Below are 14,120 nucleotides of genomic sequence, written 5' to 3' on the forward strand. Positions count from 1 at the left end.
CACATGTTGTACCCTACTTATTCTTAAGCTCCATTGCTCTTGGACTTCTCAATTTGGTCCCACCTACTGCTTCTTGAACTCTAGTTTTCATTCCACTCTGCCTACTGCTTCATGGACACCCTCAGCCTCTTCTGCCATGCCAATCTCAGACAGCACAGGAAGATCAATTACTTTGCCATTGTCAGTCCTTAAGGTGCAAATCCACGGCAGACTACTGAGGACACATTTGAAAATGTATGCCATATGCTCCTTCTGAAGTTCTGGCTCGACACCTCAATTGATTTATTCCTGTGTTTTCTTTCGCACTGCTCGGCTCCAGTGGCTCCCGCACCAGTGGCTCCCTCGCCACTGGGAGCTCACACTCTGCTCCACAGACCATTCTGGGTTCTAAAACTCCTCCCTGATGCTGCTAGTAAGGGTCCATATTAATCACAACTCGGGATCCAGCTCTTGCCAATCTACCAGATCCGGACAAAGTGAGACTGAGGTTGATGCCACTCATTCTGTAAAAGCATCCCAGGACCGTGTGGTGGGGTGGGCATAGTTCCCGTTAGTCCCAGCACCAGGGGAACCGCAGTAGGTCTTGGCTCTATGGACTTGAGTTATGGCCTTGCCATCCAAAAGGATGTTCTGACTGAGCCCACCAACATCACTCTTGCAGCGTACAAACACAAATATTCGTGCTAGTTTTCAGGCCTTGTATCTGCTACTCTTAGCTTCTCTGCCTCCCTCACCAGCAGAGAGGATACACTTCTGGAGGCTTGTGGCTGAAACGCCTAGGCTAATGCCATGCTCCTCACACAGATCAAACCAGAAACTTTCCCCTGTAGAGAAACCGCAAGTTGGGCTTTGCTGAGGCCAATGGTTTTGTTAGAAACTTCTGTCCACCAATCTGATACAGCTAGCAGGGGTGCAGACGTGTGTAGAGTGTTCACCAAAAGGTGCAGGGTGTAATTATGGACCTACATATTGATGGACCAGTCTCTTCCACTCCTCCACCTATGAGGAGCTCAATGAACAGAAAGCATTGATCAGACTGCTAAATCTTTAGCTGTTCTATCCAAATCGGAATCAAAGCCTTTTCATCAGCCTTCCTATTCCAGCGATTTCAAGACTGTGAGCATTCAGTGGATTTATCAAAAGCTTTCACAACACCCATAAAAAGAAATGCGTCAGGGCCACCTCTAAGTGTTTCTTTGCAGGACCTTCCTACACCACTCCGATCCAGCGTAACAACTTGGGGGAAGCCTGTTCTGCTCAAAACTTTGTCATTCCAGCTAGAATGCTGGCATGTTATTTTTTAACAATACTTGGATTATCGTGGTGGTAGCCAGGGGCCTCTCGATTACACGTTTGCCTCCTCTGCTCATCCAGTTGGGTTCCGATTCACTTCAGGAAAAAGTCAACAATCTGCTTTTATGCAAGCAATGGAGCTAGTTGTCCCTGACCAAGGAGGTCAAGGGTTTTAATTGACTTTGCTCTGTGCCCAATAATAACCAGACAGGCCTGATGGCAATGCAGGACCTCTCCTGCAGCTGGTTCTCCCCACCGAAAGATGCAATATTATGCCAGCTCTAATCCTAGGAGTTGTAGAGAAGGGCTGGTTCTGTACTGTGGACCTGAAGGATGTGTATCTCCATGTACTGATTTGGAAGACTCATAAAAAATCCCTTAGGGTTTTGTGCCGAATCTGCCCCCTATTCCCTATGGCATGCCACCCCCTTTGAGGCTAGGGAGTTGAGCTCACTCAGCAAAGCACTCTCTAGGGGTTTGGGGAATCGGGACCTCACTTGGAGTGAATCTCCTTTAGGGGGACAAGGACTCCCATTACCATGGGAAACTCTGACTTAAGGTATTCTCTGCTTGCATGGGAGTAAGAAATGCTAACACTACTTTGTCCTCCAACGTATTCCTGATCTTTTGCAGCAGGGGGTCTGGCATGGTTTCACATGCTCATGAATATTCCCCGTCGTCAGGCTGGGAATCTTCGGTAAAGAAATAATCAGTATCAGTTTCGTTTCTGATCTGTCTTTCTTAGTAGTAACCAATCACAGATCTCTGGGTCATACTGCCCCCAGCCAATGACTGCCCTCTGCCTAAGCCCTGCCTCTGGCAGCCATCCTCTGATTTTTACTGCACGTTCAAGTGTTGGGAGTCCTCGTGCTTAGCTCTCGAGTTTTTTTGCTGCATTTTTTCAAGCTTTTTCAGGAGATTTTCTCATTCTCGTTTATGCTTCTTGGAGGATTCCGGAAGATCTGCGGCCTACCTCAACGGACATCGCCCAGGACGAGGGAAGCTCGACGCCCGGATCCAAGCTGTTCAGGTGCTGCCCTGGATGTGGATTACAAAATGTTTTCAAGGAGGACGAGCATTCGCAATGTCTCTACTGCCTTCATGAGGACAAGACGCGTGTCACCCCCCGCCCCCCCCCCCCAAGGCGAAGGCCCAGGACGCACCTAAGGTGGTAAGGGCTTTAATCCAGCCGGCAAAGGCCTCTATCGAAGTGGTCGCTGCGACCCTGTCGAAGCCAGCTGAGACTACGCCAGTGGACTCGGCCTCTGGGCCCAGAGTATCCCTGCCACCGCGGAGGGAATCCTCTTTCCAGCCCATCGTTAAGACCCTGGCGGAAAAAGGGGGGGCGGTGGCCATTACAGACTCAGAATCAGCCTCTGAGGAGGATCTGATGGAAACCGGGAAGGGCCTCAACGAGAGGTTCATAGGCCTTAACGAGAAATTCGAGAAGGTTCGATCCCAGGGGACGGTTCCCACTGATGTGATCGAAGATGGCGATGAAGGCCCAGTGGAGCAGCCATCCCGTCCGTCGCAGCCATTACCCGAGCCCCAGGATAGCTCGGCTGACATTTTGTTGGTGTTCAATCATTATATACTGAGCTAAGGACGAGGTTACCACGGACCCCGACGGAGGATCCAGAACCAGGCCCGTCCGGAAGCCCTCCGAGCAAGCGGAGGAGAGTCCACCCCGCTCCTCCCTTCGTGCCCGTGAGGCCTGTGGACCCGTTCATCCCCCTCGCCGGACCCTAGCGAGGATACGGCGACTGATACAGCGACGGGGACGGACGACAGCAGCGGCGATGACCCAACGGACATTCCGTCATCACCCCCCCACTCAGGCTTCTCCACCCGACGAAATTGGCTCCTTTCACGCCATGATAACCAGGGCATCCGAGCTCTTCCAGCTCTGCCTTGAGGAACAGAAAAAGGAAGGGTTTCTTTACCAACGACAAGAGGCCAAGAGGAAGATGGTCCTCGCGGTGCCGTTGCTCGACGACATCTGGGACGAGGGGCTGGCTATCCTTAAGAACCCTTCCACGACATCCGCCAAGAGGGACAGGTACGAGAAGAAGTACCGAGTCCCCGATGCCGCCCCCCCTTGTGCCTCAGGGCCCAGCCCACGCCGGACTCTTTCGTCTCAGCAGCGGCCAAGAAGAAAGCAGCGGGTGTGGCGGCTTCAACTTCCACTTCCCCGTCGGACAGCGATGGCAAGAAGTTGGACTCCATGGGACGACGAGTCATCTCGTCGGCTGCAACGACGATTAAGGCGGCCAATGCCTTAGCGATCTTGGCCCGCTACGACAGGGAGCTTTGGTTCAAGATAGCTCCCCTGCTAGACTTCCTACCGGACGACAAGAGGGCGGAGGCCCTACAAATTCTGCAGGAAGGAGAGGTGGCATCGGATCACGCCATAACGGTGGCTACGGACATTGCTGATACCGGATTTCGCCAACTGGGCAACAGGGTTTGCCTCCGACAACAAGGATGGGTCAAGGTGCGGAATTTCGCCAGGACGTCCAGACCAGAGTGTTGGATATGCCGTTCGGCAACAACCTTTTTGGGAAGACGGTGGACGAGTCGCTCCAGGCCATCAAGACCGACTCGGAGACGGCCCGGGCCCTAGGGGTACTTCTACAACGACGGCCCTTTCGGAGCTCCCGAGGCAGACAGGGTGCCTCCAAGGGATCCAGCGGTGGCTCTTCTACATACCGCCAGGCGGCCCGCTCCTCGTCCCAGGAGGCCTACAGAGGTTGAGGCAAGCAAGGAGGATCCTGCCGTCGTCAAGGAGGCCAAGGCGGCAAGGCCTCCTCCAAGCAAGACTGAACGGGCCGTGGCGTCGGGCCCCCACCTAAGCACCCCGGTGGGAGGCCGGCTGACAGTCAGCCTGTGGGAGTCCATCTCCACCGACCGCTGGGTGCTGGACACCCTGGCCAACGGGCACTCGCTGGAATTCCAAAAGAAGTGTCCTCGCATTCCTCCCATGGCCAGGAAGGAGAATCGCGTCCGTCAACTGCTGTAATGGCGATGCTCAAGAAAGATGCCATCAAGCTCGTCCCCAGGAGGCTCCGGGGCTCCGGAGTGTACTCAAGGTACTTCCTCGTCAGAAAGAAGACAGGCGGTTGGCGCCCCATCCTGGACCTGCGTCGGTTCAACAAGTACATCAAATTCAGGATGGTCACCCTCCAGCACGTGCTGGGACAACTGGAGGAGGGCGACTTCCTATCGTCGTTGGACCTGGAGGATGCTTACTTCCACATCCCCATTCTAAAAGGACACATAGTTTCTCAGGTTCGTGGTTCAATTCAGAGCCCTGCCGTTCGGATTAAAGTCGGCACCCAGGATATTCTCCAAGTGCCTGGCGCCAGTGGCGGCGCGGCTGCGCCTGCAGGGGATCCACGTCTACCCCTACCTGGACGACTGGCTAATCGGCCAAGGACAAGAGAACTCGCTGTCGCACACACAGCGAGGACAGTATGGCTGCTCACTGACATGGGATTCGCCATCAACTACCCCAAATCCCACCTGGTTCCGTCGCATGTAGCACTGTTTCTGGGAGCGAAGCTCAATACAGTGGGGCAATTGGCCTGCCCCTCGGAGGAGAGGACGAAGGCCATTCTGGGCAAGGTGCTGCGCCTGCTAGCCACAGACGTGGCCAGGGTGAGGTCCATCAAGTCCCTCCTCGGGATGATGTCCTCATGCATCTACCTTGTACCCCTTTGCAGACTTCGGATGCGTCCGCTACAGGAGTTCCTCGATGCCCGCTGGTTTCAGGTGACAGGCTGCTTCGAAGACAGGATCCCTCTCGACGAGGAGTTCCGTCGGGTGATCCTATGGTGGGGTACCCGAGCGCACCTCACTACAGGCACGGACTTTCAGACCCCAGCGTTTCAGGAGACGGTGATGACGGACGCCTCTCTGTAGGGTTGGGGGGCCCACACCGGAGATCTCCTCGCAAGAGGCCTTTGGCTCCCAGAGGAGAGGTCTCTCCACATAAACATTCTGGAGCTTCGAGCAGTGTTCTGGGCGCTCAAGTCGTTCCTTCCGTCCCTCAAGGACAAAGTGGTGAGGATCTTCACCAACAACACCACCACGATGTTCTACATATGGAAGCAGGGAGGTACCAGATCCCCAGCCCTATCCAAGGGAGCCCAGGATCTGTGGCACTGGGCCGTCGCCCAGGGGATGTTTCTGGTTCCCTTCCACTTGGCAGGAATAAAAAGCACCATTGCTGACTCACTCAGCAGGGTGCTGCGCTCGTGCCACGAGTGGGAACTACGTCAGGACCAGGTGGATTGGCTCTTTCGACGATGGGGCAAACCCCGGATCGACCTTTTCACGACGGCAACGAACTCCAAGTGCCAGAGGTTCGCCAGCAGGTTCCCGCAGCCGAGGAGCATGGGCGATGCTTTCTCGTTCCCTTGGGACGGCTTGTTTCTATACGCGTTCCCTCCGTTGCCGTTGCTGCTCCGTCTCATCAACCAGCTCAAGAAGTCCAGGTGCAGAATGATCCTCGTCGCACCGGCGTGGCCGAGGCAGATCTGGTTCCCGGACCTTCTGGACTTGTCGACGTCCCCCACCAGTCAAGCTGCTGGCAGACGCGGATCTTCTCTCCAGAGAAGGAGGTGCCATTCTTCATCACGACCTGGAGTCGCTGAAATTTCAGGCCTGGCTCCTGCAGCAATAGAGTTTGGAGGGTACGATATCCCGGCTGACTGCAGAGAGGTTCTTGCAAAAGCCAGGGCATCCTCAACTCTCAAGTGTTACGGTCATAAGTGGAAGAGGTTCTCTGTCTGGTGCCGTGCACAGAAGATTAACCCTCTGCGGATTACGGCCCCTCAAGTACTGCCGTACCTACTGTCGCTGGCCAAAGCTGGACTGGCTCACGCCTCCATCAAAATACATCTGGCTGCCATCTCCCGATATACCAGGACTACGGGACGGGCGTCCTTGTGGTCTCATCGCCTGGTGAAGGAATTTATGAAGTGACTATTCCGATCGTTCCCGCCGGTGAAGGCTCCTGCCCCGGCGTGGGAGCTTAGTGTGGTGCTGACCAGGCTCATGGGGGGGTGGGGCCCATTCGAGCCTATGCATTTGGCGCCTTTGAAGTTCCTGTCATGGAAGACGGCGTTCCTCGTGGCCATCGCCTCCGCACGACGAGTGGGAGAGATCCATGCCCTATCTTGCAAGCCTCCATACTTGACTTTTCATGACACGAGGGTGGTGCTGAGGATGCAGCCCTCCTTCATGCCCATGGTGCCGCCGGACTTCCACCTCAACAAGCCCTTGGTGTTACCAGTTTTCTTCCCGTCGCCTTCGACGCCGGCCGAGAGGACTTTGCACTCGCTGGATGTAGCTAGAGTGCTGAAGTTCTACGTGGACCGCACTAAGAGTTTTCGGAAGACGTCACAGCTGTTTGTGAACTTTGGGTCTGTGAATCAAGGGAAGGCTCTCTCGAAGACTTCCATTTCCAGATGGCTTTCCGGCTGCATCATGCAGTGTCACTGGTTGGCAAACCGACCGGTGCCCGGCCGTCCGAGAGCCCATTCGACCAGAGCGATCGCTGCTACCACAGCGTTCCTGTCTGGTGTGCCCCTGCCGGACATCTGCAGGGCTGCTACGTGGAGGTCGACGCACACCTCCACAAGATTCTACTGCGTTTATCGGGACTCCAGGGTCGGCCAAGCAGTGCTGCGCAACCTGTTCACCTAAGGTAAGTCTGGTGAGGAGGTAAGAATTGCTTAATGTTGAATTTTAGATGTAATGCTTAATGTTGAGCCTTTGCCACCTCCCGTGGTTGTGCATGTGTACTGCTATGTATTCTTAGTCATGAGCATGTGAATCCATGCCAGACCCCATGCTGGAGAAGGAACAAGTTACTTACCTGTAACTGTTGTTCTCCAGCATGGGTCTGGCATGGATTCACATGCGAACCCTCCCGCCTACCCCTCTGCGGCTCTTCACTTGGTCATACTGCCACTTTACGTGCTACCAAATCTGAGGATGGCTGCCAGAGGCGGGGCTTAGGGAGAGGGCAGTCAGACCCAGAGAACAGTGATTGGTTACTACTAAGAAAGACAGATCAAAAACGAAACTGATGCTGATTTTTTTTCTTTACCGAGGATTCCCAGCCTGATGACGGGGAATATTCATGAGCATGTGAATCCATGCCAGACCCATGCTGGAGAACAGTTACAGATAAGTAACTTGTTGCTTACTAAAAACATTAAACTTGAAAGAATAACAGATCTGAAAATAGTAAAGAATAACTTAAGCAACCATTCAATCCTGCTGTTGGCCTTTGCCAGAGATGCATTGTGGGGAAAAAGACTATGGGTAATGGGGATCTGGTCATCCAAGGAGCAAAGGGACGACTTGTACTGCGCAGTAGCATGTAAGATTGTCAAAATGGCGGGATGGCTTACCTGTGGGAGAAAGTAGATTTACTACCCCAAAATCCTTCCTAGTTACTTGACAAACTGGGTAATATAAGGAAGGCAGCAAGTGTACCCAATCAGAGTGTCTGGATAAAAAGCTGACCAACGTTGACAGTCCGGAGAGGAGGCAGTTTGAGAGGAGAGATGGCTGGTAAAAAAGAATACTGCAGAAAGTGAGGAATCCAACAGGGTTGCAATAAAATCACTAAATCAAAAGTATACATTATGGATCAAGCATCACAAGTCCCAAAAACATCAACAAAAAGGAGTAATATTGTGGACCTTAAATAGAAGGAATACATTAGTCCTCTGCTCAAGTAACTGGTGTTTTTTTAGAACAGGACTGGGTCCACTTGATGAACCCATAGGGAAACGGACAGCATGGGATTTCTGTTTCGTGAAGGAGATAGCTGAGGTCATCAAGAAATTAAACCACTCCAGAGCTAGCGGTCCAGATGGTGTAACAAACAGGCTCATGAAAAACAATCCCAACCTATGGGCAGAGATTTTGTGTGTACTCTTTGAGCATATGGCAAAAACTGGCTCTTGTCTTGCGTCATGGCATAAGGCCATTATAATAATCCCGATTTTATAAAACGGGAGATAAGGCGATATTTGTTAGACCTCGATCTCCCTAGTGGACACAACATCAAAGGTTGCCTCTCTTATGCTCCAAGAATGACAAAAATGGGCTGATGGAGCAAAGCGTTTGCATACTTTGCAAACTGGGTTTAGAAGAGGCATAGGAACAATTCAGTCGATTCGACTTCTGAGAGGCATGCGTGAAGTGTCAAAGTAGTGAGCCCAAAAACGTATATGTAGCAGCTATTGATTCATCAGCGGCATTTGATATCTTAGATCTGGTTAGGTTATGGGAAAAGTTAGAATGATGTGGGATCAATTAAGGCTTGCTTAGTATGATCCAAATGTTATATTCCAACAACCGCCACGCAAGTGAAACTAAATATCCAGGGAAATTTATCAAGGAATATCCCGGTAACGAGAGGAGTACGGCAAGGCTGCATAATTGCAGCCACTCTTGTTAACCTGTGTCTCTCATATACATGGAAGGCGGCACCTAAATGGGAAGGATATGCACCCCGATAGCTCGATCTGAGTAGGATGTATAGCTTATGCTGACGACCTATTAATGGTCGACTATACCACTGCAGGTCTACCTAACTGGCATGATGAAATACTTTGCTAGTAACCATCTGACAGTGAATCCCGCTAAATTTTATATTACATGTAGCAAGAGAAAAATAAACTAATTGCACTTGGAACATAAATAATGTACGATCCAGAGAGTGGCATGTATAAGATATCTCGGGTATTTTGTTTCTGTCAAGCAAAGGAATAAAATAGATGAAAGAATCAGAGAAGATGAGAGCTAGTACATCTCTGCTAAAGATAGTTAAAACAGCAATTTTGTGAATTCTCACTACTAGCAATGATTGAATTCTATATAGCAAAGACTTCTGCAACGGTGCTATATGGGTGTGAATTACTAAGCACTAGCAGAACATTCTTTGATAGAATGGAGGGTAAAATCTTGAAGTGTATTGGGTCTTCGGTCAGTACCAGTAAGTGTTTAACGTGTAAATGTTTAGAATTGGGTCTGTTTTCATGGTGGGCGCAAATGATGAAACAGATGCTATCCCTCTCCAAACTATCTAGAGCAGAGAAACCCCACATTGACTAAAACATGATACCAAAAGAACAGAACCCATTCCTATGTAAATAAAAAATAAAAAAAAATAAAAATTTGAGATGTGTATGGAACAGCTTGGCATGAGTGGAATTATTGCCGAAAGCTCATTAAAGGGAAAGATAAAGAGCTGGGATAAGATTGCTGATGTGCAGGACCTGTCTAGGCTAAATTTGTACAGAGTAAGAGATCTAGAATATATCAAAGGCAGTGAAGGAAGATTGTATAAAAAAATCCCTTCCGCTAAATACAGAAACTGGTACCTTAAATTAAGACTTGATGATCTTCCAACATTGGAAGTAATGGGACCCAAAAAAGAATCATTCAAGAACTAAAATTGTAGACTGTGTGGCAAGGAGTTGGAAACTTGGCATTGTTCTGTCCTGAGATGATGCGCAAGAGGAATACCCATTTTGTATGTTTTTATAAATTCCCCATCCTCGGTAATCTCTTCAGAATGTTGGTACAACCTAATTTTAACCAACCTCTTATCACTTAGGTTGGTGATAGTAAAGTTCTTGATAACTTTTGCGAATATTGAATAGGTAATGTCTGAAGTTCAGCTAGAGGTGCTAAACTATAACTGACAAATCATTGACTTTGGTCATTCCTCTGTAGTAGTATTGCATCACATAAGTTGATTTCTTTTCTCCCTTATTAATTATATATAATTACTGGGACATGCTAATTTTTTGAACTTGTACACTAGGCCTTTTGGTATTATTTCTTGGCTGTTTTACGAGTAACTGTTCTGATTTCTAAGGGCGGGTAGGATGCATAACTTATGTTCCGAAGTGGGTTGTCTGCCCTGGGCAGTCGGTGGAAGTTTGGCCATGTTTCCCCTTGTCCCAGCTTCACATTGGGTACATGCCGAGGCAAGCATTCCGAAGTTCTGAAGGGCCATCTGTATGCACGATTGTACAGGCATTTGTTTTGCTGACGCAAGAGGCTCCTCCTTGACATTTTACTATTGTACCAAGAGGCTGTTGCTATGGTTGACAAACTGGATTGGAACATAGTTAAATAGTACATTTTTGTTTCAAGTTTAGTTTTGGGGCCCTACCATGGATAGCCCTCTTGGCAATGCAGTGTTTTTTTCCGTTGGATCTTTTGTTCAATTTGAAGCCATTGCAGAGTTCACAATTGATGCTTTCGCATCTTTTTGTTCTTAGTTGGAGTCTGGCTGCGCGTTTTGTGCTCTTCCCAAGGGCAGTTGAGACAGTATTCTGTGATTCATTGGCATAGTACAATTTGGATAGTAAGTGTGAGGACTGCTAGGGTGCTATGTTAGAACAGCACATGATAGAAACTACTTTTTCCACTTACGAACCAATCACAAAGCACTGCATTGTGTGCTTTCCATGGAGAAGGAGTTGTATATTGCAATACCAAGAATTTTTCTGCCTCATGTTGGGCTGCTGGGAGGTTCTCGTCTCCTCTTGCAAAGGTTACGTCGCTAAGTGTGTTGTAATATTTGGGTAGATCATTTCACTTTTGTCTGGTTTGAGTTTTAATCTGTTTTTGATATCCAGGACAGGGCTCGCAAAATCTACTAGCCCGCTCGTGAGATTTTTTGAGGGGAATTGTATTCGACATTGCTGGCGAGTGAGCATGGGGGGGGTGTTTGAAACTTGGACATTTACTGCAAATTAACTTGTTCGCAGTAAATGTCAAGAGTTTTACTGTGTACATCTAATATTTGAGTGGCAACATTGCACCAAATATGAAGTGTGCTTATGTGACATGCACCGTTTTACAGAAAGCCCTGGTAAACGTTTTGGCCCCTGTAACCATTGGGAAAGTGCTTTTCTCTTAGGTTGAGTATGTAAACTAAGGAACTTGCCCTGCATGTCCAGTGGGATTTTTAAGAATTTGCAAGGCCTGCACGATCAGAGTGAAGGTTATGGCAAGGACTGACTGTTGATTTTGTTGAGTTTGTATACGATTTGTGTTGAAAAGGGGTTCGGGACTGGATACTTGTGGGATGCATGTGATGTAAAGCACATGAGCTGCAAGGAGCCCTGTGGATTGTTTGCTTAATGTTCCTAGAAATGAATCATTGCATCATTGTACTGTGTGCGCTGTCAATCTGCCTATCTATCAAGATGTATTGGCTGATTGTATTGAAGGCAGCTGAGAGGATTGTTTATCATGTTGTTCAGATAGCTGTACGTGCAGGTTCTGTTCCTCTGATTCGCTAAAATCATAGCACTGTCTGACTTATTTTAGAATTTCGTCAATCCAGTACATAACTGTCGATAAACATTTTGAAGAGCTTGGTTGAGTAAGGTGAGAAAAGGAGGGTGGATGGTACGGACAGTAGCAATAGCTGTTGGCTTTTTGCAGAGGGATTTGGTGTTAGTTACCATTTCTGCCTGCAGTGGAATTCCTTGTTAGAAGGAGCAGTTGAGTGAAGTGTGGGAAAGGTGGGCAAATGTTGGTTGTTGCATGATGGTTTTTGTAGAGGTCTGATGAGCCTACTGGAGTGTTAACTAGTCCAAGTCTTTATCATGAGTGAATGAAAGGCTGTCCATTTTGTTGAATGAAGTTGACAGATGGAGTTTACATGATCTCATGGTCATATAGCTTTCACTTACTCGTAGATTGTGATGGTGTCAGTGTTGGGAAGTTGTTGGTTTGTTAATGGAGGGCTTTCAAATATTCTGGCATGTCGATAATGTAGATTTTCCAAGAGAAGGCAAGTTCATTGATGCTGCAGCGATTGTTCATGATGTTTGCATACTTTGTGTTCTATCTTGCGGCGTGCTATATCTGACGATTTTAAGAATTTCATCAGAGTATAGACACATATAGAGTAGTGGATGCTGTTCATGTTTTAATTCTTGTGACTGTAAAAACAAAATGAAGACATATCACAATCTGATTTGATGTCTTTTATTGAATTTAAAATTTTGACCCCATTTTTCTAGGTTCGGGTAAGCAAAGAACAGGACCACATTCTGATCATTCCGAGAGGACTATCCTTTTCTGAAGCTACAGCCTCCAACCTGGTATTTATTTTGTTTTACTTATACTGTTAGTAGTGGTTGCTAACATTGTATCTTTCTCCAATGCTTGTGCCAAAGGGCCCCACTCTCGTATGCCTAACTTCAATTGAAATGCCCTTTACAAATGCACCCTGAGACTTTTACTTCAGACTTGCGTTAAAAAGCATTTATACTGCTGCCATCTCCACAGTAGTGCTCTTACAGCATTGACGGTTGCAAGAAAGAGTCATATTGTGCTACCAACCAGCGGAGGTGAACCAGACTCTGGTCTCTTGACAAAGGGAGGAGTAGAATTCAAGGAAATTGGGAGTGAGTAGGAATCCAAGCGATGGACAAATAAACAGACTTAGGCGCGGGGGAAGAGTAAATATGGTTGCTCTAGTAAGAATGTATGTATAGTCCTTAATCTTGCAGAGAGTATAATCTGGGAATTGCCCAACTGTCTGGCCAGCACCGAGCGTTGGGTTTATATAGGTGATTTTAGGGGGTAGTAAGAAAGGAAAAGCATATCGTTAAAGTAAATCCTAGATTAAGATGCAGAAATTAGGATGGCAAATTGAGGTGTCTGTAGGACGGTAATCTGCCCAGAGATGGAACCGGACCAATTTGCACAGAAAATGCCATCTAAATTTAGGTGCAATGTCACAGAATCGGATACCTGTGCAGCAGTGGGAGGTTTTCCTTTCTTTAACACTTGTTTTTATTTTTATTTTTTACTTCTGGTTCTGATTGTTTTTCTTATTCTTCTGGTCTGCCTATCGATTCCCCCAATCTGTCGTTACAAACTGGTTTTCGGAACATGCTGGTTAGTTCTTTTCTCTGCAGTTCTTTACTGCGGGTGTTGGCACACGTGTATTTGGCCTGTACTTCTCTCCTAGTCCTCTGCCACTTGTAAAACTTTCTCTTTGCGAGTTTAGATGGCATCAAAGGGTTCCCTCGAAAAGATAGCAGGCAGCCATTTGAATCCTTTGTTCTTTGAGCAATTAATAAAGGTGCAAAGCTTCATAGCCTTCCTGATAAGTGGAAGGGGTGCTCTGCACACAGGGTGGGGGCCAGAAAGTCTAGTTTATATGAACGTTTTTATTTTGGTTTGGGACGCTGGTTAATTTTGCCCCAAAATAGCATCTCTGCTTAAAGATCCTTTTTGCATTTTTCAAGGACTCCTTCAATTCTGTGTGATCACGTCCCAGTCTAGCTATTTGCTACCGGGATCGTTTGTAATTCTTCTCCAGCATGGGGTCTGGCATGGATTCACATGCTCATGAATATTCCGCGTCGTCAGGCCGGGAATCCTCGGTATAGAAAAAAATCAGTATCAGTTTAGTTTCTGATCTGGCTTTCTTAGTAACCAATCACTGTTCTCTGGGTCATACTGCCCCCAGCCAATGACTGCCCTCTCCCCAAGCCCCGCCTCTGGCAGCCATCCTCAGATTTTTACCTCACGTTCAAGTGTTGGGAGTCCTCTCGATCTTTTGCTGCGTTTTTGCGCTTTTTCAGGAGATGTTCTCATTTTTTGGTTAAATAGAGCCTCAAGCTCCACCGTTTCTACATCCGATCAACGGGGTTCCGTTTCAGAGTTTTCTACGCCCCTCAAGGGTGAAGTTTTCGTCGAGTTATGCTTTTGGAGGATTCCAGAAGTTCCGAGGCCTACCCCAGACATGGCCCAGGAGAAAGGAA

The 14,120-nt window shown here is 48.3% G+C and overlaps 1 protein-coding gene across 6 annotated transcripts in view; it reads left to right on the forward strand.

Annotated features, from left to right (window-relative positions):
• The window catches only part of ADD3 (adducin 3), a 1,740,558-nt gene that overhangs the window by 1,158,820 nt on the left and 567,618 nt on the right, over positions 1-14,120 (forward strand). For all 6 annotated transcript variants that reach the window (XM_069611763.1, XM_069611762.1, XM_069611761.1 and 3 more), the window contains one exon: positions 12,366-12,446. In XM_069611763.1, coding sequence (XP_069467864.1) covers positions 12,366-12,446 — 81 coding nt within the window. The remainder of the gene's footprint in view (positions 1-12,365; positions 12,447-14,120) is intronic.

Source organism: Ambystoma mexicanum, chromosome 8, assembly GCF_040938575.1.
Source record: "Ambystoma mexicanum isolate Mex_15411 chromosome 8, UKY_AmexF1_1, whole genome shotgun sequence".
Lineage (NCBI taxonomy): Eukaryota > Metazoa > Chordata > Amphibia > Caudata > Ambystomatidae > Ambystoma > Ambystoma mexicanum.